Raw genomic sequence first — 25,440 nt, 5'->3', positions numbered from 1 at the left:
ACTATTATGCTCTCAAGAACAAAACGTTTCTTTCTCATTCTCAAATATCTGGCTGCCAGGGAAAACCAAAAGCTCTCTCAAAAGCACTCGGGAAGCTGTTTCTTCAGACAGCTCACAGACCACCACCAGCTCTCAAACTAGTAGCGGAGGAGGGAAGCTGAGAAAGGCCAAACTTAATAAAGCGCAGGAGCGCAGGAGCGCAGGAGAACGCAAGTGACGTCTGACGTAGGCCTTCCCGCCGCAGAGCATAACGGGAGGAGCGGCGGAACGCGCTAGGGGCGCGCGACCTCAGAAAACGGAACAGGTTCTGTGGAAGACTAGAGCGGCGCTCTGGGTACTGTTGGCAGCTTGGGATTACACTCCTCTTGTGGAAACAGCATTGTCCGCGCGGTAGGAGCCACCCCCAGTTTTTTCGAGTCACTCAGTGACGCAGTTCCTGAGCGCGCCAATGAGGGGCTGGCTGGAGGGCGGGCTCTTCAAATTTGAATTCCCAAACTGTTGTGGGTGTCGGCGAACCTCGCGGAGGAACTGAGGGTCACCTGAGGCTCCGCTGCGGGGCCTGGAGCTGACTTGGGTGGGAGGCGCGAGCCCTGGGATCGCCCAACCCACGCGAAGCCAAGCCCGGACTGCCGCCTTCTAGCCCTGTCAAGCTCTTCACCCAAGGTATGAACTCCTTTCCCCGACCCCCTCGCCTCCTGCCGCCGGTCCCCTCTGACGCTGAGAGTCCCAGCCTCTCAGCGTTTTCACCCCTTGTGGGCTTTTGTACATTTTTTGCTGGGTGGGGGCGGGGGGGGGGTCTCACAACTGCTTCATTCGTTGCGTGCATAGTTGTTGCGTGTCTACTACCGTTCAGGTTCGTTTCGATGGTGAACGCTCTAAGCTTTTGTTCTAAAATCACTTCTAGTTAAAAACAAAAACAAACTAAAAAAACCCAAACCAAAAAAAAACCCTTTACGTTAAGAGTGGTTTCTGTGCATCACTGCCCTTGGACCCTAAGATCCACGGTGCTGTAGAAACAGTTGATCCATCGAGCTCAAGATTTCTTCTGGTTTAATTACACATCGGTTACAAACATACCTAGATGTTAATAAAATTATCTAGAAAATGGTGGGCCCCTTCATCCTACTCTTCAAAGTTAAACACTATTCACAATTTGGTACACTTCCAGATTTTTTTCCCTATGCTTATGCTCATGTGTTTGACAGAAATGAGATTGTACGTTCTCTTCTACTCTTTCCTTTTTTAAATTTAATATATTAAATATAATATATTATATAACATAATATATTAAATATAATATAAATATAATATATTAAATTAATATTTAATATATTAAATTAAATAGCTATTTTCTATGTCAGTACGTATACGGAATATATCTTTTTACTGAATAAATAGAATTCAGCTCTATGGATGTAGCAGAATTTCGCCCCGTAGTGGTGGAGATCTAAATTGTTTATAATAATTTGTCCAATACAAATAATTTGTTCAGTAATAATTTGTTAATGAACTGTATAGTGTTTGTGTAGGAACTTGGGTCTTGAATTCAGATTTAGGTCCTGCTCTTAATCATGGTCAGTGTGACCTTGGGCAGGTTATTTAACTACCTGTCTGTGCCTTAGTTTCCCCATCTTCAAAACTCTCCAGAATTGCTGTAAGGTTATGTAGTATCTGATTACATGCAATAAATATTAACTGTTACTACCACTTATATATTTGCATCCTTAATGTAGTTGTTTCTGTAAGAAAAAAATTTAGAAGTGGAATTTCTTGGTCAATAGCATACACACCTATATTTTGAAATTGAACTTTTCCAATCTGATAAGCAAGAAGTCCCATTGTTTAAATTTGTATCTCTTCCTTTATTAGTAAAATGAAGTGTCATTTGACTCACTGAGTGGCTTTTCGTGTGCTTTATTAATTGCCTTTCACGCCTTTTGGCCCTTTTCTGTGTTGATCATTTTCTTAAAATTGATTCATTTGGTCACTTTGAATGTTATTTCTAGTAATTGAGTTGAATCAATTCAACTTCATTATGTTGAGTGCTGGGGGGTTTTGTTTGTTTGTTCCCCTCCTCCAAGTGTATATGCCAGTTAACTTAAAATTCCTCTCATTTTTTTCTCATCTCCACCTCCCAGTTTTGGTTAGTGTGCTTTGGGATTTTTTTACCCTTTCCATCATCATAATAATAGTTATTATTACTGCTACCCCTTTAATAAATTCCTGGAAGAACTTTTCATGTAATTTGGGGAAGAAGAGTAACAGTTACATTGAGAATCATATCCATGAGGAAAACTGTTGTTTAGCCTTACTTATATATTTATTTATATGCACTATAAAGTGCTCATAGCTAGCTTTTTCATATAATGGTTTTCTCATGCCTGAGTCTTTATTTTAAATAAATAGCATTTTTTCTTAGTGCATTAGCATTTGTCAGTTTTTAGAATAAATGGCAACAATTAGATTTTCCAAATAGTTTTATTTAGTGAAGCACAAGCATACCAGTTTAGAATTCACCTTCTCTTCTCTAGTCCAAGAAGGAACTAACAATTTCTTGTTAATGACCTCCATCTCTTAGGTCAAGTGTGTTTGGCCGTCAGGATACTCTTTTCCTCAACTTGAGAAATGCCTGTTACTGGATCCCCATCCTCTAACATCTGTCTCTTCTTCCATCAGAGTCTGAGCACCATAATTTGTTTTGTTTTGCTCCTCTGTTAACTAGGAAGAGAATGGGACCTTAAGGGTTTGGCCTCTACCTGATTTCCTGATTTTCTTTTGTATCTATTCTACAAAGCCTCTGTGGTCAGAAAATCCTAAGTAATTTTTTTTCCCTCCATATCCTCTCTTCCACCAACCACACTGAAACCACAGACAACTATTGCCAACTCTTTTGGCATCTGTTGAGTTGCTATTTATCACATAGTGGGAAAGAGAGACTCCTAGGAATCTTAAACCAAAAAGGTTTGGGGGGGTGGAACTTGAAGTTTTCCAGAATCCTGACTACTCACATCCATTCTACTATATATTTGAATTAGAAGGGAAGAGATTGGGCAACATGAAAGAGGAGTTATATGCTGGTTCTTCAAACTGTTTAGTGGGACCATAATTATCCGCCTTTAGGTAAAAACAGTAATGTGTGTCTACTACAGATTGGGCCTGTTTTCAGTTTGACTAGTTCATTTGCATTTTATACTTCCTGTTGAGCATTTCATGAGGTTGTGAGGAATTGAGATTGTGTGAACCTATACATACTTTGCCAATTTTTAGTGTGCAGTTGTCCCAGTTTATTCATTTTTGATTTTGAGAGTTTAAAGTGAACCACTAATGAGTATTTTAACTCTCAGCACAGGATTCCTATCACTAGCACATTGCCAATCACATAAATCTATGCATTATTGGTATATATTTACTGAATTAACATCCTGTGGAAGAATTCAGTAGTTTTTGTGTCACAGGACTAGATTGCCAAGATAGCCTTCTTTGTCAGCTCTTGTTATTAAGGAAAAATTTTTTTTGGTCTTATAAATTATTGGATAAGCTACTATTTGTGAATGTATTTATTATTTTTTTATTTCTTTTAAGCGTAACATTATTCAATGTTTTTGTACCACACCGAGTGCTCCATGCAATCTGTGCCCTCTCTAATACCCACTACCTGGCTCCCCCAGCCTCCCACCCCCCACCCCTTCGAAACCCTCAGATTGTTTTTCAGAGTCCATAGTCTCTCATGGTTCACCTCCCCTTCCAATTTCCCCCAACTCCCTTCTCCTCTCCATCTCCCCTTGTCCTCCATACTATCTGTTATGCTCCACAAATAAGTGAAACCATATGATAATTGACTCTCTCTGCTTGACTTATTTCTCTCAGCATAATCTCTTCCAGTCCCGTCCATGTTGCTACAAAAGTTGGGTATTCATCCTTTCTGATGGAGGCATAATACTCCATAGTGTTTATGGACCACATCTTCCTTATCCATTTGTCCGTTGAAGGGCATCTTGGTTCTTTCCTCAGTTTGGCAACCGTGGCCATTGCTGCTATAAACATTGGGATACAGATGGCCCTTCTTTTCACTACATCTGTATCTTTGGGGGTAAATACCCAGTAGTGCAATTGCAGGGTCATAGGGAAGCTCTATTTTTAATTTCTTGAGGAATTTCCACACTGTTCTCCAAAGTGGCTACACCAACTTGCATTCCCACCAACTGTAAGAGGGTTCCCCTTTCTCCACATCCTCTCCAACACCTGTTGTTTCCTGTCTTGCTAATTTTGGCTATTCTAACTGGTGTAAGGTAGTATCTCAATGTGGTTTTAATTTGAATCTTCCTGATGGCTAGTGATGATGAACATTTTTTCATGTGTCTGACAGCCATTTGTATGTCTTCATTGGAGAAGTGTCTGTTCATATCTTCTGCCCATTTTTTTGGATATGATTATCTGTTTTGTGTGTGTTGAGTTTGAGGAGTTCTTTATAGATCCTGGATATCAACCTTTTGTCTGTACTGTCATTTGCAAATATCTTATCCCATTCCGTGGGTTGCCTCTTTGTTTTGTTGACTGTTTCCTTTGCTGGGCAGAAGATTTTGATCTTGATGAAGTCCCAAATGTTCATTTTCGCTTTTGTTTCCTTTGCCTTTGGAGATATATCTTGAAAGAAGTTGCTGTGGCTGATATCGAAGAGATTACTGCCTATGTTCTCCTCTAGGATTCTGATGGATTCCTGTCTCACGTTGAGGTCTTTTATCCATTTCGAGTTTATCTTTGTGTATGGTGTAAGAGAATGGTTGAGTTTCGTTCTTCTACATATAGCTGTCCAGTTTTCCTAGCACCATTTATTGAAGAGACTGCCTTTTTTCCACTGTATATTTTTTCCTGTTTTTTCGAAGATTATTTGACCATAGAGTTGAGGGTCCGTATCTGGGCTCTCTACTCTGTTCCACTGGTCTATGTGTCTGTTTTTTATGCCAGTACCATGCTGTCTTGGTGATCACAGCTTTGTAGTAAAGCTTGAAATCAGGTAACGTGATGCCGCCAGTTTTATTTTTGTTTTTCAACATTTCCTTAACGATTCGGGGTCTCTTCTGATTCCATACAAATTTTTGGATTATTTGCTCCAGCTCTTTGAAAAATACCAGTGGAATTTTGAACAGAATGGCATTAAAAGTATAGATTGCTCTAGGCAGTATAGACATTTTAACAATGTTTATTCTTCCGAGCCAAGAGCATGGAATGGTCTTCCATCTTTTTGTGTCTTCTTTAATTTCTTTCATGAGTGTTCTGTAGTTCCTCAAGTACAGATCCTTTACCTCTTTGGTTAGGTTTTGTCCCAGCTATCTTATAGTTCTTGGTGCTATAGTAAATAGAATATTCTCTAATTTCCCTTTCTGTATTTTCATTGTTAGTGAATAAGAAAGCCACTGATTTCTGCACATTGACATTGTATCCTGCCATGTTACTGAATTGCTGTATGAGTTCTAGTAGTTTGGGGGTGGAGCTTTTGGGTTTTCCATATAAATCATCTCATCTGCGAAGAGAGAGAGTTTGGCTTCTTCCTTGCCAATTTGGATACCTTTTATTTCTCTTTGTTGTCTGATTGCTGTTGCTAGGACTTCTAATACTATGTTGAACAAGAGTGGTAAGAGTGGGCATCCTTGTCGTGTTCCTGATCTCAACGGGAAGGCCGCAAGCTTTTTCCCATTGAGGATGATATTTGCTGTGGGTCTTTCATAGATAGATTTTATGAAGTTCAGGAATGTTCCCTCTATCCTTATACTTTGAAGCGTTTTAATCAAGAATGGATGCTGGATTTTGTCAAATGCTTTTTCTGCGTCAATTGAGAGGACCATGTGCTGCTTGTCTCCTCTTATTGATTTGTTCTATCACATTGATTGTTTTGCGAATGTTGAGCCATCCTGTAACCCAGGGATGAATCCGACCTGGTCATGGTGGATAATCTTTTCAATGTGCTGTTGGATCCTGTTTGCTAGGATCTTGTTGAGAATCTTAGCATCCATATTCATCCTTGATATTGGTCTGAAATTCTCCTTTTTGGTAGGGTCTTCGCCTGGCTTGGGGATTAGGGTAATGCTGGCTTCATAAAAAGAGTCTGGAAGTTTTCCTTCTGCTTCAGTTTTTTGAAAGGGCTTCAGGAGAATAGGTGTTATTTCTTCTTTGAAAGTTTGTTAGAATTCCCCGGGGAATCCATCAGGTCCTGGGCTCTTGTTTTTTGGGAGGTTTTTGATCACTGTCTATGAATTTTTAACTTGCATGCTTCTCACACAAGTTACTTAAAGATACTTGATTTCTTTGATCTGACTGCTTTTGTATTTTCTGTGGTACACTTTTTATGTTTATATGATGTCAAAGACTGATTAGAATAGTTATAAATTTAGTAAAAGAGAGGCAGTAAATTGAAACTAGTAATTTCCAAGCATCTTGGTAGAAACGTTTTATTTATTTACCAAGTATTACAAAGTGCAACTATATGGCTCACCACCTAGAATCTTAATTATAGGTGTGATAGTAAAATATATCCATATGGGGCACCTGGGTGGCTCAGTGGTTTGGGCTGCTGCCTTCGGCTCAGGTCATGATCTCAGGGTCCTGGGATCGAGCCCCGCATCGGGCTCTCTGCTCCGCAGGAAGCCTGCTTCCCTCTCTCTCTCTCTCTCTCTGCCTGCCTCTCTGCCTACTTGTGATCTCTGTCTGTCAAATAAATGGATAAAATCTTAAAAAAAAAAAATATATATATATATATCCATAAAAGCAAGCTAAAACAAGTCTAAGACCATGTATGCTCAAATACATGATTTCTGCTAAAAATTCTAAATAGTGTTAATTTCTTTTAAATCATAATGAGTATAATTTACTTTAATTTGAGGGTTTTTCAACTAAAACCTCATAGTTAAAATGTTCAGCGGCATAGCAAAATCAGGACTGGGAATTATTTAACTAAAAATAGAATGAATCTTTCAGCTTTCATTAGGTTGTATCATTATAGCTGCTGCCTTAAAATTTAAGTGCTGAAAAGGAAAAGTGATGTTTGTGAAATTTAATCTTTTAGAGTCTAATATAATGCAATATGTGGATGTGATTTAATGCTTTTTGAAGCAAATATTAGATTGAAACCTCTAGGACTTGAGGTTCAAGTATGTTTAAAAATCAGATACTCAAAATTCAGTTTTTATAGTTACTAAGTAGATTATTTGGTGAATACTGTTTTTTCTAGAGAAGTAAATTTAATGATCACACTGCTCATCTAAATCAATAATAAAATGAGTCTTTAACAAAAACATAAAACCTTAGATTTGTGAGCTATAGATTATCCAGTGTTGTTATGAACCAATTTTACCTTTTAATTAGAATAATATTATTATTGAAAGCAAATAAATTTTTTTGTAAAGCATTATAAAGGTTGATTTCACATTAAACTACAGGTTCCTCTGGGCCCCTGCTGAAGGTCTACTACCCTGAACATTGTGTTTAACTGACCTACTGTTAGAGAAAATTTTTTTCTACTGTTTATCAAGATGATTGCAACACCTTTGAAATACCCAGAAATTCCTTTGTCTTCAGAGACCTCTTCTCCAAGAAAGAATATGCCCATGCAAGCAATCTTTTTTGACAGCATTCCTGCAGGCACACTTACTCCTGTGAAAGATTTGGCAAAATATCAGATCCCTTTTTTAACATTGAATGACTATAAAAAGAAAAATTTCCTAGAAATGACAAATTTTAATAATAAAAATATATTTCATTCCACCATGCTAGCAGAGGCTACCACCTCTAACAGCTCTCTTGATATCAGTGCTATAAAGCCCAACAAGGATAGATTAAAAAATAAAACAAACTATGAATCACCAGGAAAAGTATTTCAAAGAATGAAAGAAAAAGTACTGCGTGACAAGCAAGAACAAGCATCAGGAAACAGGAGTTTGTTGGAACCACCGAAAAGTGCAAAGAAAATTTTTACTCCTAAAGGAGCTGAGAAAAGACTATTGCAGTATACCTACATCTGTGAAGAAAAGGAAAACAACAAATCATCCCAATCAGATAACAATTCACCAAAAGGTTAGTTTTATTATGTGTTGGTTGAAAGCTATGATGTGTTGTGTTTATTGTGTCTGATACTGTTTGAGGTACTCTGGAAACAAGAGTGAACAAGATGTACAAAAATCTCAACCCTTGTGTAACTAGCTCATATTCAGGTGGTGGGAGAGACAGATTTAAAATAAGTAGTTTTTATAGTACAAAAGGAAAGTGCTATGAAAAGAAAAGGCAGAGTAAGGATGATGGGGAGAGTTGCAGTGGGTTGTAATTTTCCATGTGGTGGTCAGGCTGTGGTTCAATGAGAAGATGGCATTTGAGCCAAAAAACTGAAGGAGGTGATAGATACAGACAGAATATTGGAAGAATTGAGAGGGATGATCCACACAAAGTAACAGCTAACACAAATGTCCTGGAATAGGAGCATTCTTCAAAAATTCAAGAACCAGCTATGAGATTAATAAATCATTGAGTGGACAGAAGTGAAGAAGAGAGGATGGTTACAGTCAGATAACATAGAACCTTTTAGCGAATGTTTGGTGTGTTACATGAGCAAATTAAGGAGTCAGTGGCGGGTTCTGAGCAGAGAAATGACAAGATCTGACTTACATTTTTAAAATATCACTTGCTGTGAATTTGATATAGTGCATCTATCTAGGTGAGATAAGGTTACTATATTTATCTTTTATATAGGTATAAAAATGTAAAACCACTTCTAAGGAGTTTTTTGTTGTTTTTTGGTTATGGGTTTTTTTGCTTGAGTATCTATAAGGTTGGAGTGATTTAACTGAAATGGGATAGACAAGGTAGGGAGGAGCTCAGTAATTAAGGTTTTTGTACGTTAAGAATAAACAAACCACAAGAAGTCAAAAAGGAAGAAAAAGCAGAAGTGATACTTTGGAAGCCAAAGTGTCTTTTACTGTATCTAATGCTGCTGATCAGTTAAGTAAGATGAAGGCTGAGATTTAACCATTGGATTTAACAACATGGAGGTCATTGGTGACTTTGTTGAGGGGATTTAGTGGAGTGATCGAATCAAAAACATGATGCAAAAGGGTTCAAGAGAGATTGTGAAGGAGAGAAATTGACAGTGGTAAGTATAGACAACTCTTTGAAAGGAGCAAAGAAATATGGGAGGTATGGTTTTAAAATATTTGAGTTTTGGGGTGGCTGGCTGGCTCAATCTGTAGAGTGTGCAGCTCTCAATCTCAAGGTTTTGAGTTCTAGCCCCATGTTGGACCCAGAGCCTACTTAAAAAAAAAATATATATATATATATATTTTTTTTAATATACATATATATGTATTATCTTTAATGTATAGTGAAAGATCATTTTTGTATGCTATTGGGAATAATCCAGTAGGGAAAGAAAAACTAAAATTGGTAGTATGATAAACTTGAATAGTTAAGAGGGAACAGAATCTATAAGTGGAAGTTTTGGCCTTAGCTGGAAAAATAAACATCATAAATCAAACAAGAAGATAGGCAGTGTTATAGGACTTAAGAAATGAAGTGGGCAATAAAGTCATCAGCTGAAAGTGAGCATAGGACACTGGCATTAAAATTTGAGGAGGTGGAGGTTTAAATAATACAGGAGAGTAGAAGAGTAAATGGTCTAGGCCTAAATTTGATTTCTAGTGCAACATTAACGACCTATTTGAGACTTGTGAGCATGAACTTAAATGAGATCAGTCAATGTGATTATGAGTTTTCCTTTAACCCTATTTAGCTGCATGGGTGCTGCTGGGGTATAGGCAGGGAGTTGGGTTTTATCAGGATTGTAATTTTATCAAATAGGATGAAGAGGACAAAGGAGTTGAGATATGTATATAAAGGACCATGAAATTTAAGTTAGTTATACAAAGAAAAGGAGACCTAAAGGAGATAAGGAAGTGTGAAGAGTGAAGAAGTGTTAGGTATTATTAGGATAGTCATTGGATTTGAGAGAATGATCTGGAAAGATAGAATGATCAGAATTTGGAACATTTGAAATAGAGACTATAATGAGTTGCAGTAATTGATAAACATATTTTACATGCACTATCTCATATAATCCTTTCAGCAGACACTATGGGTAGATGTTCATTTAAAAGTCTGGGAAATTGGGCTTACAAAGAGGTTATGTCTGCTCTATGTCTCACAGGGAATAAGTGATGTGCTGAGAATTAATACAGGTACTTATTGGAAAGCCCGTGCTCTTTATTATACATTAGACTGTGCTTATATTGTTGTATTTCAAAGACAGCGATCTATTTTGATACAAAAAGTACAGTTCGGGAGAAAAGGAGAGAGGCAAATAATGCACGGTAAAGCATGTTTTATTTGTTAAGTGGAATTAGAGAGGGAGAAAGGAATAACATTGCTTTGAGAGTCTGATGACTCTTTTCCCAGAAAATGCACATACATAGAAACACAAATTTTGTGTGTAATTTGAGAGACGTTTTGGAGAATCTGCATGGACTTTGTACTCTAAAATAAATGACCAGATTCTATAGCATGTTATATCTGATTGAATTACCTACTTGCCTTTACTCCTTTGCCATGCCATTTCTAGTAGAATGAGTTAAAGAAATAGGAACTTGCCCTTCTTTTATGATACACATCAATATAATAAAATCCCTCTATTAAAATTTTTAAAGCTGAAGCTGCATATTTACTAAAGCATAATCATTACCAGTTTTTGTCAGAATATTTGAAATTAAACATATAAAATAATTCAGTTTTTCCTCCAATTTTAAGTCTGTTATTTCCCTTTTTTGTGTGAAAGAAACTCATTTCTACCTTCAAGAAGTAAAACTAACCATCTAGGATATAAAGCAGAATAAAATGTAACCAATTCTTTTAGTTCCTACTTGCCTAATAGATAAGCCTACCAGATTTTTGTCTTTGAAGTTCTACTAAAGAGATGTCAGAGGCATATAAATTATGGTTATGTCTGCTTTTGAGTCACAACATGGCAACTCTTAACATACAAGCTACACCTTTTCAACTTTTCTTTCACGTTTTAGAAATTTGTAGCAACCAGAAGCAGAATCAGAATTTTTAAGACTGGATGGCACTTCATATATAATTTTAAGATAGACCTCTCTGATTTTTGACAGCACCAGATTTTATTCCAGATCACTAACTTTTAAGTTCAGTAATAAACTTTCGTGTAGAGCTGGCAAGTTATAACATGTAGAGTTTTTAAAAAATTCTTTCTCAGCATACTATAGATACAGAGAATGTGATAAAAGCATGAGAAAATAAAAAGGGAAATGTAACTCATATGTTACAGAAGTATACTATATTGATCTAATCATTTTTGAACATACGTAAACAACTTTTTTTTCTTCTCAGTGACTAATAAAATTCATTTCCTCTTTCTTTAAAAAAACAAAACTCAACCTCAATGCAAGAAGTTCCTCTAGAATCATCAAATAGTACTTTCCTTCTGAAAAAAGTAAAAGATTCAATGTCAGCAGGAAAAGAAAGCATCTCTGCATAATTTAACTTATGGTAAAGTGTGTTTTGTTTTGTTGAATGTTCTAGATAATTATTCTCCCTGTCTAGGCATCCCTTTCAGAGAAAGACTGGGCCAAAGGGTGGAACATTCCTAACCTGAGCGCTTCTTTTTAATATAAACAGCTCGATATTATTCTGTTTCTCTCTTTTAATTTCATGTGATTCTTCTTTAAATTTTGTTTTATCTTGTATTTTTTTACAGAGGTTCCATTTCTGAACCAAGAACATGAAAATGTTTCAACTGCTGGATTCTCAAACAAAGCACTACCTAGAGCTCAGTTGGCTAAACAAATTCTTCACTCAAAGGAGAATACATTTGTAACCACTAAGTCTAAAAAGGATACCTTTGTTTTAGGAGGTGTTGATTCTGTCATTGAAAAATCCCAAAATTCTACTCTTGAGACTCTCAATACTAACTGTGTTGTTAAAAATGATGGCCAGTCAGTGGTTTCTGATAGTAAGATACCAACAGAAAGGACTTCACAACAGGAGTTTAAGGAAGGAAATGAGCACACAATGCCCAGAGAGACTGATGTCCTGGTTTCCATGAATGATACATGTAAAATTGTGCTTGCAACTCCAAGACTTCATATAACAATACCTCGGAAATCAAAAAGAAATGCTTCAAATCATTCTCCAAGTACACTTCAAACTCTTACAAATGAAGTTAAAAAAAATAAGGTAGGACAACTTAAGACAGATTTACATTTATGTTTTTACCCTCATTCTTCAAAAGCTGAGCTCAAGCTTTCATTAAGAGTAGGTTCATTTTTGTTTGTTTGTTTATTTTATTATTTAGGTCAAGGCATTGTGCCTAGTGAAAAGAGCAGTGGATTGAAAGCAAGAGACACCAAGTGTTAAGTTTTAACTTTGCTCTGTTACTAGTTGTATAATCTTCAACAATTTATTTACTCTGTTTGGGAATGAACACTGAGTTCCTTGCTGTTCTTAATTTTTTTTTCCCCCTGATTCTTGGAGCACTATTAACTGCAATTAAAATAGAAGGGGGTTATAGCTTCTGAAATCTTGAGAATTTTTCCTATTTTAAAGTAATATAGAGTGATCAATAAAACACTTCAGGCTATCACACTGTGATGCATTAGGATAATTCTCTGAAAGAAGTGGAATGGAAAATAAGTTCAAGGAAAAAGATAGCAATGTAAATTTTCCAATTGGTAAAGATTTGTCCATAAATTTTTTAAAGAATGATAGTGGTATTTAAATTCCATCTAAATTTGAGGGGCACCTTGGGGCACCTGGATGGCTCAGTGGGTTAAATTTGAGGGGTACCTGGCTGGCACAGTAAAGCATGTAACTCTTGATCTTGAAATTGTAAATTCAAGCCCCCTGTTGGAAGTGTGATGTAATAGTTATAGTTTTGGGTTGGTTTTTTTTTTCCTTTGAGATTTAATTTTATTTTAGAGAGTGTGCATGAGGGGTGGGGATGTTTTGCAGACAGAAAAGGAAAGAATCCTCAAGCAGACTCCTTGCTAAGTGTGGAGCCCAATGTGGGGCTCAGTCCCAGGACCCCAAGATCATGACCTAAGCCAAAATCAAGAATCCGATGCTCAAACAACTGAGCTGCCGAGATGCCCCTGTAACACTTATAGTTCTGTATGTCAATGTATTCTTTGGAAATTGCATTATTTGCAAATATTAGACTTGATGAAAATTTTTGGATGTTGCTTTAAAAATGTATGAGGTGGGTTGATCAAAAAGTTTGAAGACAACTGTAATGAGAGATCCCACATACTAATTCTGTCATTGCTATAGTGTTGTTTATCTTATTTACTACAAGAAGACCAAGCCTTCCAAGACTCTTACCTGTATACAGTTCTGTACATGCCCTAATTCTGACCCAATCTGTCTCTCATCTCCAAACACTGCATTGTACCCTCTTGAACTCAAGGTGTATCATCAGCAAAATGTTAAAATTCTCAATTTTCTGTGAACATTTCTTAACCTTGTTCTAACCAAAATACAGCTTCTTTTCTTAAATAGTGGCTCTTTTTTCTCCCTTATCTCATATTGTTGGGCCTAAAGATGATAGAATGTATCTCTTTTGTTCCTTATTACTATTTCAGGCCATTTTCCTTCCTTTTCTCTAATACAGCCCCTCCCACCTTCTTTGAAGCAAGTGCTATAGCTCTTGTAACTTTATCACTCCCTGAAACTCCTTGTAGTCCTATATAATACAACTTGCTAGTCATAACCTTGCATTACCATTAAAGCGTTTAACGCCTGTTAATTTTTCTTCTGCTTCTACTTCTGTCATCAACTCTGGTGACACTGACATCCATAGAGATGATCCATCCAGCCTCCTTGAATTCTTGATCTTAAATGACCTTTCCCTTAACCATTACCGTCTACCCTAGTCATACTCATACCTTGTCTTTGCCAGTACATTCTCCAGATTCTCACTTTCAATAATCCTGCTCACACAAACTCCTGCCTTTCCAGGTCATTCTACCCCTACCACTCTTCCCTCTCCCTCACCATGAATACTCCACCTTACTAAGGTAATCCTTTAGACCATAAGTGCTCTTCTTTCCTCATGTCGCTCTTTACCTTACAGATTCCATGGTCCCATCATTTTAACCATCCCTTTAACTGTTGGACTCTATTGCTTTTCTTTCCATTCTCAACCTTTTTTTTTTTTTTTAAGATTTTATTTATTTATTTATTTATTTATTAGAATGAGAGAAAGCCCAATTCCCAAATTATTGAACCTCCTGTTCCCATTACCAAATCCACCAATCTCCCGGCTGCTCTATCCACGTATTCTGCTTCCCCTTCTCTTATAATGGATGAACAGTTTGTGCTCCCTTTTCAAGGCCAATTCACCTCCTCTTACCACCTATAGAACTTTGTCCCTCTAATTATCCCCTCAGTTGTTTTCTGTCTTGTGGAAAATTTCCATTAGCATATAAATGTGCTGAAACATGGCCTGCATTTAAAAAAAGAAAAATGCAAAGAAAAAGTCTGCCTTCCTGTTACTCCCTATCCCATTTCAACTATCACCCCATCTTTTTGTTTCCATTTACTGTAAAACACCTTGATAGAGGTATATATATTCACAGTTTTTGTTCTTATTCTTTCTGAAATATATTCTACTTTGGGCATTCATAAATCGCTGTGAAGATTGCCCTTTTCAGGTTCACCAGTGATCTCAAACCAGTAATTATTATTTCTTATTATTCTGTTGCAGACAAGGGTTTAACACAGCTGAATCAAAACATCCTTCTTAAAACATTGTATTGTTTTTTTCTATTGAATTCCATGATACCTCACTCCTGATTTTCTACTGTCTCACTGGCCATTCTTCTCATTCCAGTTTGCTGCTTCCTCTTGTCACTATCTATAATACTGTAATTCCCCAGAATCAGTCCTTGAAACTGATTCTCTAGTGCCTGCACACACTCTAGAGACTGGATTATCCACTGCTGTAGCTTTACATCCCATTTCTTTACTGATAATTCCTAAATATATATCTCAAGTCCAGAACATTCTCCTAAACCCCACAGTCACATATTCAATTGTCTATAGGACTTCTCCATTGATATTTAATAGGCATCTCAGATTTAATATGTCTAAAATGATTTCTTCCCCCAAAATTTCTCTCAGCTGTGTCCCATACTGGTACATAGTAATACCATTCCCCCAAATTTTAACTTAGGTTAAAATTTCAGATTCATTTGAGACTCTTGTTTTTCTGTCATACTCCACTCCAGACTGTGAGGAAATCCTGTTGGCTCTTCTGTCCTAAATCTGGCCACTTCTCAATACTCAATCACTACCTTAACCAGGGTACCATAAAATCTTGGTTACTATAATAGCTTAATGGTCTCCTTGCTCCCTGCTGTTCTCTCCATTCTGTTTTTCAGACAGCCAGAATCACCATTTTTTCTTTATTTTTTTTTCTTCCTTCCTTTCCTTTTTTTTTTTTTCAAAGATTTTTTTGTTTACCCTAAAGGAAAAGAGAGCATTTGCACAAGCAGGGGAAAAGGGAAAGGGAGAGAGAGAATCTTTAAGCAGACTCGCTAAGCACGTAGCCCCCACAAGGCTCGATCTCATGACCTTGAGATTATGACCTGAGCCAAAATCAAAAGTCTGACATTTAGCTAACTTGAGTCTCCCAGGTGCCCTGCCAGAATCTTTATATAGTCCATTTTCTACCCAGTAACTCCATAAAATATTAAGTCATGTCTCCACTCTGCTCAGAATCCTCCAGTAACTTTTTATCTTTTTATCTTAAGAGAAAACCCTAAGCCTTTACCATCTTTTACAGGACTCTACATAATTCAGTCCTTGACATGCCTAATCTCATCTCTCACTCCCCTCTGTTGCTTTCTTGCTTATTCAAGCTGCTGTGCCCTCTGTGCTATCTATCTGGGGACTTTGTACCTGTTCCCTTTGCCTGGAAGAATGTATTCCCAGGTAACCCATATATCCTGTCCCTTACTTTACTCAGTTTTCTGTTCCAAGACCTTCCCTATCATATCTAAGTAAGCATGTCTTGTACTTATTTTTTATAATTATCACTGTCAGACATTATTTGTCCATTTGTTTGGATATAACCATCACCACTCTACTTGCTTCTACACATCCACCCCTCAGCCCCTGTGAGCGCACAGTAGCATACACACACACACACCAGTGTTTGCTGTAATAGGGCAGCCATTTTGTTTCTTGCTGAATCCTACTGCCTAACAGTGCCTGGCATATAGTACAGGTCAAGAATATTATGCTGAATGAGCATGAATGCACGTTTTGATATTTTATGTAAGCAGGATGGTACAAAATTCTGGAGCCAGAATTCCCAGATTTGTAACCAATCTGTGCCCCTAACTAGCTATGTGTGACATGGGCAAGTTATTTAATTTGACTTTACAGTTACTTTATCTATAAAATGAGGAAAACATTATCTGCCTCCTAGTGTTATAAGGATAACCTGAGTCATTGAATCTAAAATACTTGGAACGTTGCCTAGTATTATTTTTTTTAAATAGTTTTAGAAGATTTTATTTATTTATTTGACAGCAAGACACAATAAGAGAGGGAACACAAGCAGGGGGAGTGGGAGAGGAAGAAGCAGGCTTCCTGTGAATCAGGGACCCCAATGCAGGGATCCATCCCAAGACCCTCGGATCATGACCAGAGCTGAAGGCAGACATTTAATGACTGAGCCACCCAGATGTCCCTTATTTTTTGTTTTTAACATCATCTCCATCTGATTGTCCTTGATCTATCTTAGATAGTTCCAAATATCCAAGTGTTAAAAATGAAAAAGGAATTTCATTGCTTGTTTATAATTGAGGAAAAAATAAAATAAAAATAAACATAACTGAGGAAAAGTGGAATAAATAGAAGGACCTTTCATTTTAGCATCTTTTTCTGACTTGCTATAAAACTACCACAGAAGAATTTGTCTTTATAAATTTATAATTTTTTGTATGTATACTAAATGGCTACTCAAATTAGTTATGACTTTTGCTGAATTTCTCATCAGAAATAGTTTAGTGTTGTTACATAGTAGAAGCAATTTCTCAACACAGACATTCACAGAAATTTTCCTCTACAGTAGGATTTTGTCCTAAAATAATTCTCTGAGCTGTTTAGATATTTGCTCTGGATTAGACTGCTGTGAAATATAGATTATTAGCAATCACCTTTGTAGTTTAAAGAAAATTAAATGCAATTCAAAACCAAATATGCAGAAAAAAGAAAAATGCTATTTTTTTTTAGGATAAGAATGATGGTGGAGTATATACTACACAGCTGACTCATATAAAAGTCAGGTCTTTTGTCTTTAATGGATACCTTAGAATTTTAGGTGATTTTTTTTTTCTTCAGTGGTTGAGATATTTGATATAAGAATATTTGACGGAGAACTGATTCTGGATTGGACAAAAAATTATGCAGTACAACTTCTAATCTTCCTCTTTTCTGTTTTCATTGTATATGAGAGTCTTTACCTTGTTATTATTTAAAATAGAATGTGGTTCTTACATAGATGAGCACTAAATATGTGAGTTTTTTCTTTTTATATGATGTAAATTGATTTTGTAATGCTTTTGCTACAAGTAACAGGAAATATATACTTCATTTTATGCTGATAGGTGGTCCAGCTACAGGAATGGATGATTAAAATCATAAATAATAATACCGCTATATGTGTAGAAGGAAAATTGACGTAAGTATAACATTTCAGTATTTTAATAAAATTTATAAGTATATAAGAGCTGGAAGGAGATGCATCTTCCTACAAAACAAAGACTTTGTAACAGGGTTACAAACTGAAGACAGAAAAGTAAAAGGACTGTGCAGAAGCTTGCCATGTTGATTATAACCAGATTTCTTGTTTTCGCCTGTTAAGTTCCTTTTAGAATAGTAACAACTCAAATTTGTATACACAATGCTTTTTTTTTTTTTTTTTTAAGATTTTATTTATTTATTTGACAGGGATCACAGGTAGGCAGAGAGGCAGGCAAAGAGAGGAGGAAGTAGGCTCCTCTCTGAGCAGAGAGTCCGGTGTGGTGCTGGATCCCAGGACTCTGAGATCATGACCTGAGCCGAAGGCAGAGGTTTTAACCCACTGAGCCATCCAGGTGCCCCTCATGATGCTTTATATTTTAAAGAGCTTCTATTAAGTGGACTGGTGTTCTCTGCTTAATTATATATGGGTAGTTAATATTTACTACATGCATTTCAGTCCAGATTCTCACATCTAAATTGGGACAACCAGATCTAAATTACTGATCCAGAAAAGGAATCAGAATTATTTAACACTTTGCCATACAACTACACATTAAGTAATCATTGGCACTCTCTGGTTCTCCCTAAAGCAAAAGCGTCATCAGGTGAGTGGACTTTGCCTAATTTTGCTACTCTATTAGCACCATTTTCTCTTTTTAAAGACCAGTTTCTTAGTGGTTAAAATAAAATTGTAATAAAAGTTGTCATAAAATAAGATATCACTGTTCAGGGTACTCACCTAGAAGTTTGTAAGTTACTTATTTAAAATCTGTCTTGCCCATTCTATTTCTGCTTGTCTTGGGCCAATGTCCTTAATGTCAAAGAGGTGGTCTTTGTTGGAATCACGCTCCAGCTGCCTTACCAGCTATATGACATGGGCACTATTATCCTTTATCAGTCTCAGTTTCTTCATCTGCACAAAGATAATAATAATATTACCTATTTTTTGGGTTATTTTGAATATTAAAGTAGTTAATATTTGTGAGACTTGAGAACAGTGCTTTTGGAGTGCTATTTAACTGTTAAGTAAAATGAAACAAAAAAGCACAGGATCACTGTACCCAGTTGGAACTCTTTTTTTGGTATTTTCAGAAAGGAAGGTAAAAATACTTGGATGGGTAGTGAGGGTAAAAAGACAAAAAGTACTCACAGGATTAGGGGAATCCAAACTATGTAACTGCATGAAAGCTAACAGCTCAGTCCCTGAGGAGAGGGACAGAAAAACATTCTTCAGAAACTTGGCATCATTTAAGATGAAGTTGCAGGCATTGTCAGCACCATTTAGAGAAGGCCCCTGCTTCTTTGCTAATGATAAATTTTATATTAGTGGTTTGGTTTGGCCACAGTAGTTTCTTATTACATACTCTGAGGATCACATTAGCCAGGCAGTTGAATTCTGCTACAATGTTTGGCCCTCAGATGTTTATAATTAAATGGATAATATTGCTAAATGTTTGTAGAGTGCAAATTTATTACTTTTTATTATTATAAGTTTGTATACTTACATATGTAAAATGTGAATATTTTGGCCTTTAATTTTCTCCTAGAGACATCACTAACATATATTGGCACAGTAATGTCATTATAGAACGGATTAAGCACAACAAACTTAGGACTTTATCAGGCAATATTTACATATTAAAAGGGATGATAGATCGGATTTCCATGAAGGAAGCAGGTAATGACTGTCATTATTATAAATTACTTTAAATGAATCAATTAACCATATTCCTAACAGTGATACCTATTTTTTTTTGTTGTTCTTAAGTGTTTTAAAATTATGGATCAATCAAAACAAAAAATTAAAACAGAGTTGTCCACATTATGTAAAACTATTTATTATATGTGTTGACTATTTTTCTCTGATTTAATCACCCTTAATGACAGTTTAAATAAGTTCAGTGATTTTTAAAAAGTCAAGTGAAATGTTGTTGTGTGAGAAACTGCTTTATAAAGCTATAATTTAGCTTCCTAGTTTGTTGAACCTGCCCAGCACAACCTCAGTCCTGTTATCTAATTTTCTGTCTATGCCTTGCACACAGTAATGTGGCCGAAGAAAAACATACCTGAGTATCTTAAAGGTTGTGATTACCAGCAACAAGTTGTGGTCTCTTGGTATTTTACCACATTTCCCTATTGCATTCACTCTCCCATCCTCCTTGATGACTATTGCATATTTTTATAAATTTTCAATACCTCCTTTTTTCCTCTCACAGTAGAGGTGCTGGGTGAGGGAGGGGAGCACCTGAGCAATAGAAACAATCAGAAGAGAAGTTTACCATCACATCTGTTGACCTGCTTGCATATGTATCTGCTTTTGTTTATGAATGTGTCAACCTCTCCATTTGTACCGTACTTTCCATTTTCCCTCTTTTACTCAGGGATATCACTCCAGTAATTCTCCCTTATCCTGTCAAAAACAAAAACCCTTTTAACCCCACTTATGTCAGCTACTGCTTACAGCAAAAACAGCTCAGAAGATTCTAATTCCTTGAATTCTTTCCTATTTAAAAAAAAAAAATATTTAATCGTGCCTTAAATCACAATTCTCTACCAAACAGACCTTATCGGAGTTACCAATGGCCCCCACATTGCTAAATCAAGTATCTGCTTATCATAGTTATTCATACTTAATCTCCTTGAAATACTTCTTTTTTTGCCTTCTGGATCACTGTATTCAGATTTTCATGCTGCCTTTCTCCCTATTCCTTCTTAGTTTATTTGCTTATTTTGCTCTTTCTTCTTTGCCTCTAAATATGGAGTAGACTTTAGCTCTTTGTATATACATTCTATGATGTGCTTATTTCTTTGAGGCTTTAAATCTCATCTATATGGTAAGCAAATGCTGAATTTATATCTCTTACCAAAAAAACTCCCCAAGCCACTCAACTCATTTTCCATCTGCCCATTTGACATCTCCACTAGGATGTCTGCAGGCATCTCAAACTTGGTATGTCTAAAACCTGGTCTTCTCCCTATAATCTGCTTAATTTGCTTAGGTAATGTTAATAGTCTTCCCCCTCTTTCCTTATTACCAGTGGCTAGCCAGAATGCTTGGAGGCATTTTGAATCAGTCTCTCTCACACCCACATTTAGTGGGTCAGTACATCCTATTGGCATTATCTCTATAATTTATTGAGAAGCCAGGCCTCTGCTGACCTCTATGGTCCCGACCTCCCTTACCTTTTATCTGAATCATTACAGAATCTTAACTGGTCTCATTGTTTCTTCACTTGTATTTCCAGAGACTTCTCAAAATAGCAGCTAATACAGTCCTCTTTAAGCAAGTTAAATCCTGTGGCTCCCTTGCTAAACATTTTTCTGTAGCTTTCCATCTTACCCAAAGTAAAAGAGTAGGCCCATAAAATGACCCCAAAGCCTTATCATCTTCCATGTTCCTCTACTGCCTCTATTCCCTTCTGAGTAGTCTCCTAGTACTAACTTCTTTTCACTTCTCTCCAACCATACTAATTTTTACATCAGGCCAGGCACACTCTTATCTCATAGCCTTTTATTTCGTTCCCTTTGCTTCCAGTGTTTTAACCCCATATTGCCACATGGCTTACTCCCTCATGTCCTTCAAAGTTTTACTCAAATGATGCTATTTCAGTGAGAACCTCATTTAAAAATGCTGCACCCCTCTTCCTCCCCCAGCATATGTATACTAGTATCCTTTTGCTGACTGACTGCTTAATTTTTCTCCATAGCATTGGTGACCATCTAACAAACAAGATGTTTATTTATTGGTTTGCTTACTCTTTCACACTAAAAGTCAAGTTCCATGAAGACAGGAATTTTTGTTTTGTTAGCTGCTGAATCCTTAATGTCTGTGGCAGTGCCTAGCACAAAGTGAGCAATAAGTGTATGTTTTTTCAGTGATCTAATGAACCAATGATATGTCTTTAAAATTCTTAGCTTTTAGATAATTTTTGTTTGTTTATTGTTAAATAGGATATCCAAATTATCTCATAAGGAAGTTTATGTTTGGCTTTCCAGAAAAATGGAAAGAGCATATTGATAATTTTCTAGAACAATTAAGGTAAAGTACTTCTTAATTTTTAAAAAATTAACTTTATTAAGATATAATTTATATTTGATAAGATGCACCCATTTTAGGTATAAAATTTGGGGGGCTTTTACAAATATATCTGTTTAACCAATTAAATTGGTTTTAACTTGTTTTTCGGGGGGGCAGGGAATGCTAGTTTTAAAGTTCTCTCTAATCCTGGATTTTTAGAAAGCAGTAATACTTTACTAGAATTTCTGTCATATGGAATAAATCTAAGAGGAAAATAATACCGTTGACATTTCAGGGAGCATCCTCATTCAAACACCATTTAAGAGGGATGTTGCTATTAAACATGGGTGTTAAGTTCTTGGTCTTTTTTCATTCATTCCATCAGTAGTTATTGTCAGTTGCTTAACAGACACTGTGTTGGCACAGGAAAAGCAAAGAAAATTTTATTAATTCTTGCCATTAAAGGAACTCACAGGGGATACAGTGATATAAGTTAATTAATCACAGTACCATTGTATAATTTATAGTGCTGGGGTGGAGGGATGGTCCTGTGAAGAGCCAGATAGGAAGTGTTTTTATGGGCATATTGCTATCAACTATTCAACTCTGCCTTTGTAACAGGAGAGCAACCGTAGACAGTACTTTAATGAATGAATGTGGCAATGTTTCAGTAAAATTTATTTCCAGAAATAGGCAACTGTCAGCAATTGTCCTGTAATTTTCTTACAATATTAGCTTAAGTAGAAAATGAAAGAGCATAGAGTAGTAAACACTTATAAGGTTTTATGATTCTTTTAAGGTGCTGTCTTTCAGTTCTTTGTGGGGGAAGAGGTAGAAGTCAAAGGTTTAAATAATGTAAGATTAATCTTTGCTGGGGGAGGAGCTTTATCTGAGGGACTTTATTTATATGTTCAGTTTTTTTGTTTTTGTTTTTTGAGAACAAATATTAGAGGAAAAATGCTATACTTGTTTTTAGGGCTTGTGAAAAGAAAGAGAGAAAGGCCAGACAAAAACAGAAAGTGGGAAGATTTGTCCCTGATATACAAAAATCATCAAAAAATGATGTGAGAGAAAACCAAACAGATGTCCTCCAAAAAGCCAGCACTACTTATGACATTGATTGTTGTCATTTGGGTATGTTTGCTTTTTTTTTTTAAATCTACACTGTTTATAGTGTATTTAGTTTTTGACTTGCACTGCCCTAAAATTCTTATTTCTTAATACTTGAAAAACAGTGCAGTTTATTCTCTGCTTACTTCTTTAAATATTATGTTTTAGTTCATCAGAATCAAGAACACTAATAAACATGGCAATGAAAGGTGATTTTCTTTCACTTTCCTAGACTTAAGTATTTAGGTTACCAACCCATCTTGGACCTATATTACAAATGCCTATATTTTTATATCAAATTGCATTTTTGTTAATAGACAAAACCAGTTTGCTTCCATGGAGGGAATGGCATGTTTTTTTTGAGTGACCATTGCTATAAGGTAGCTAACAGAACTGTTGCGTCACCTCTTTGCCAAAACTGTAATCTGCCTCATATCCCACCCTCCCTCCTGCTGGAAAAAAAGTATGAACATTAATTTACTACTCTTTCTAGATAACATTTCTTGAAAGTGAATTCTTTAATGTGGAAAGGCAGTTTATCTTCTATTTAATAATTTGTTAATATCTCCATCTTTGTACACATAGAAGTGAAAAATAGTAAGCGCAGTAGGTTGCCAGGAGCCACAGAATTAAACGTGTGCCATGGTAATTGCCAAAATAAACCACCATTAAGGCTCCCAGATGACCATGTAAATAATACTTTTCAAAATGGAGGAGGAAATGACTTATCTAATGAGGTAAGCTTTTACTGTACACTGTGATATGTAGAGTGGTGGTGTGATGCTACTAAAATTGTTCAGGACCAAATCAGAAATCATGAATTCTGTTAAATATCAGCTTTGACAATGCCTTGATACTTATTTTCTCCGTGCCTCGTTGGAAAAGTGAAGTCAATAAAACAAAGTTTAGCTTTTAGAGTAATGCTTAAATAAAGTGTGTTTGTGTTTGTTTGTGTGTTTGTATATGCAGTTGACATATCATGGGTATTAAATCATTATAGGAAATATCTAAGATAGTTGATACCCACATGGTGATTCCAAAACTCAAGCTCTGGCAAATGAGTTTCTGACTGCCTCCATTAATGAAATTTGTAGAACTAAATGTACCTAGATATTTGCATGCTTGATACATACTATGAAAATACTTGAGGTCCTGTTTGTAGGTAGTAGTTGTTAAAATAAAAAGCTATTTTTTTTGTTTTGAAGGAATTAAATGGGAAGAAAGAATATGAAAACTTGTCTTCAAAGAAACTTGAAAATTGTGAAAGAGCAGATGAAACGATAATTAAAAGTCAGAAGCAAGGTATTATATCTTTATTGATTTTATAATAAGCAGATAACTCTTATTTGAAATGTTTTTAATATAATAATACTATATAATATTATGTTAAATATATAATAAAGTTATATTAAATATATAGTAAAAGTGATCTCAAAATTTCCAAATCTAAAGTGGTAAATGAGTATTACAATGGTTATAAGTGTCAGGGGCTTTTTTGGTGTTTTTTCAGAATACCAGTTTTTTTCTTTAATTGAGCCATAATTAACATACAATGTTACTAGTTTTAGATGTACAATAAAGTATGGTTTTTCTATAAAACATAATTTGCATAATAAAATAATCTATTACCTTACATACCATATTTACTTGTAGGTTTCCCTTACTTAATCTAGATATTAAATAATTTTTATTTATTTATTTTTTTAATCTCTTTTTTTAAAGTAAATTATTCACCCAACATGGGGCTCAAACTGATAACCCTGAGATCAAGAGTCACATGCTCTACCAGCTGAGCCCGCCAGGCACCCATAATGTTTTTTTTAAATAACAAAGCTATTATTTTAAATATGATTTTTGGAATGTTCATGGTGATATAACTTTACTGGGTTTACATTTAAAAGAAATGTTTAAAGACTATGAATTTTTTTATGAAATTAATGCCATCATTTAGCTATGTGTGTCGATTTTCAGTATGATTTCTTTGAAATCCTGCATACCAGAATTTAAAGAGTCTTTTCTCTATACATTAGCAATTTTCAGATTTCATGTTGAGTTAAATCCATCAGCTTAGTAGCATCTTTATTTTATTTCATAAGTGAAAGGAAGTGAAAGTGAAGAACATTTATTAAATGTTTAAAGACTATCAGGATCATGTGACTTAGGTTAAAGTATCCAGAATAGGATGAATCTTTATTCAGATTATTTAATAAAATCAATAAAAATATTCAGAATAGAAGTATTTTATTTAAAATTAGAAAGCTTAAAAGTTTCAAATTGCCAGTTGAACATTTGAGTCAGATTTTGTGAGGAATTAAAAGAAAACACTTCCATTAGGAAGATAGATGATCCATTGAGAAATCTTTGATTACTTTTTTTTTTTTAAGATTTTATTTATTTATTTGACAGAGAGAGATCACAAGTAGGCAGAGAGGCAGGCAGAGAGAGAGAGAGGAGGAAGCAGGCTCCCTCCTGAGCAGAGAGCCCGATGCGGGGCTCGATCCCAGGACCCT

At 35.7% G+C, this 25,440-nt stretch overlaps 1 protein-coding gene across 3 annotated transcripts in view; it reads left to right on the top strand.

The window, feature by feature from the left end:
- The first annotated feature begins 249 nt into the window (after positions 1–249).
- The window catches only part of MIS18BP1 (MIS18 binding protein 1), a 46,832-nt gene continuing 21,641 nt past the window's right edge, over positions 250–25,440 (top strand). For 2 of the 3 annotated variants that reach the window (XM_013055860.2, XM_045069093.1), the window contains exons 1-9: positions 252–663; positions 7,434–8,067; positions 11,750–12,228; positions 17,667–17,740; positions 19,350–19,480; positions 21,754–21,841; positions 22,797–22,954; positions 23,516–23,667; positions 24,136–24,232. In XM_013055860.2, the coding sequence (XP_012911314.1) occupies positions 7,527–8,067; positions 11,750–12,228; positions 17,667–17,740; positions 19,350–19,480; positions 21,754–21,841; positions 22,797–22,954; positions 23,516–23,667; positions 24,136–24,232 (1,720 nt within the window). In that variant the 5' untranslated portion in view covers positions 252–663; positions 7,434–7,526. Of the gene's footprint in view, positions 664–7,433; positions 8,068–11,749; positions 12,229–17,666; positions 17,741–19,349; positions 19,481–21,753; positions 21,842–22,796; positions 22,955–23,515; positions 23,668–24,135; positions 24,233–25,440 lie in introns of all 3 variants that reach the window. The other variant, XM_013055864.2, reaches the window with a different exon arrangement.

The sequence above is a fragment of the Mustela putorius genome, unplaced genomic scaffold (genome assembly GCF_011764305.1).
Source record: "Mustela putorius furo isolate JIRA1106 unplaced genomic scaffold, ASM1176430v1.1 tig00000129_pilon_pilon_pilon, whole genome shotgun sequence".
Taxonomy (NCBI): Eukaryota; Metazoa; Chordata; class Mammalia; order Carnivora; family Mustelidae; genus Mustela; species Mustela putorius.
The sequence above is the reverse complement of the archived record's forward strand: the minus strand, read 5'-3'. Positions and strand labels throughout refer to the sequence as shown.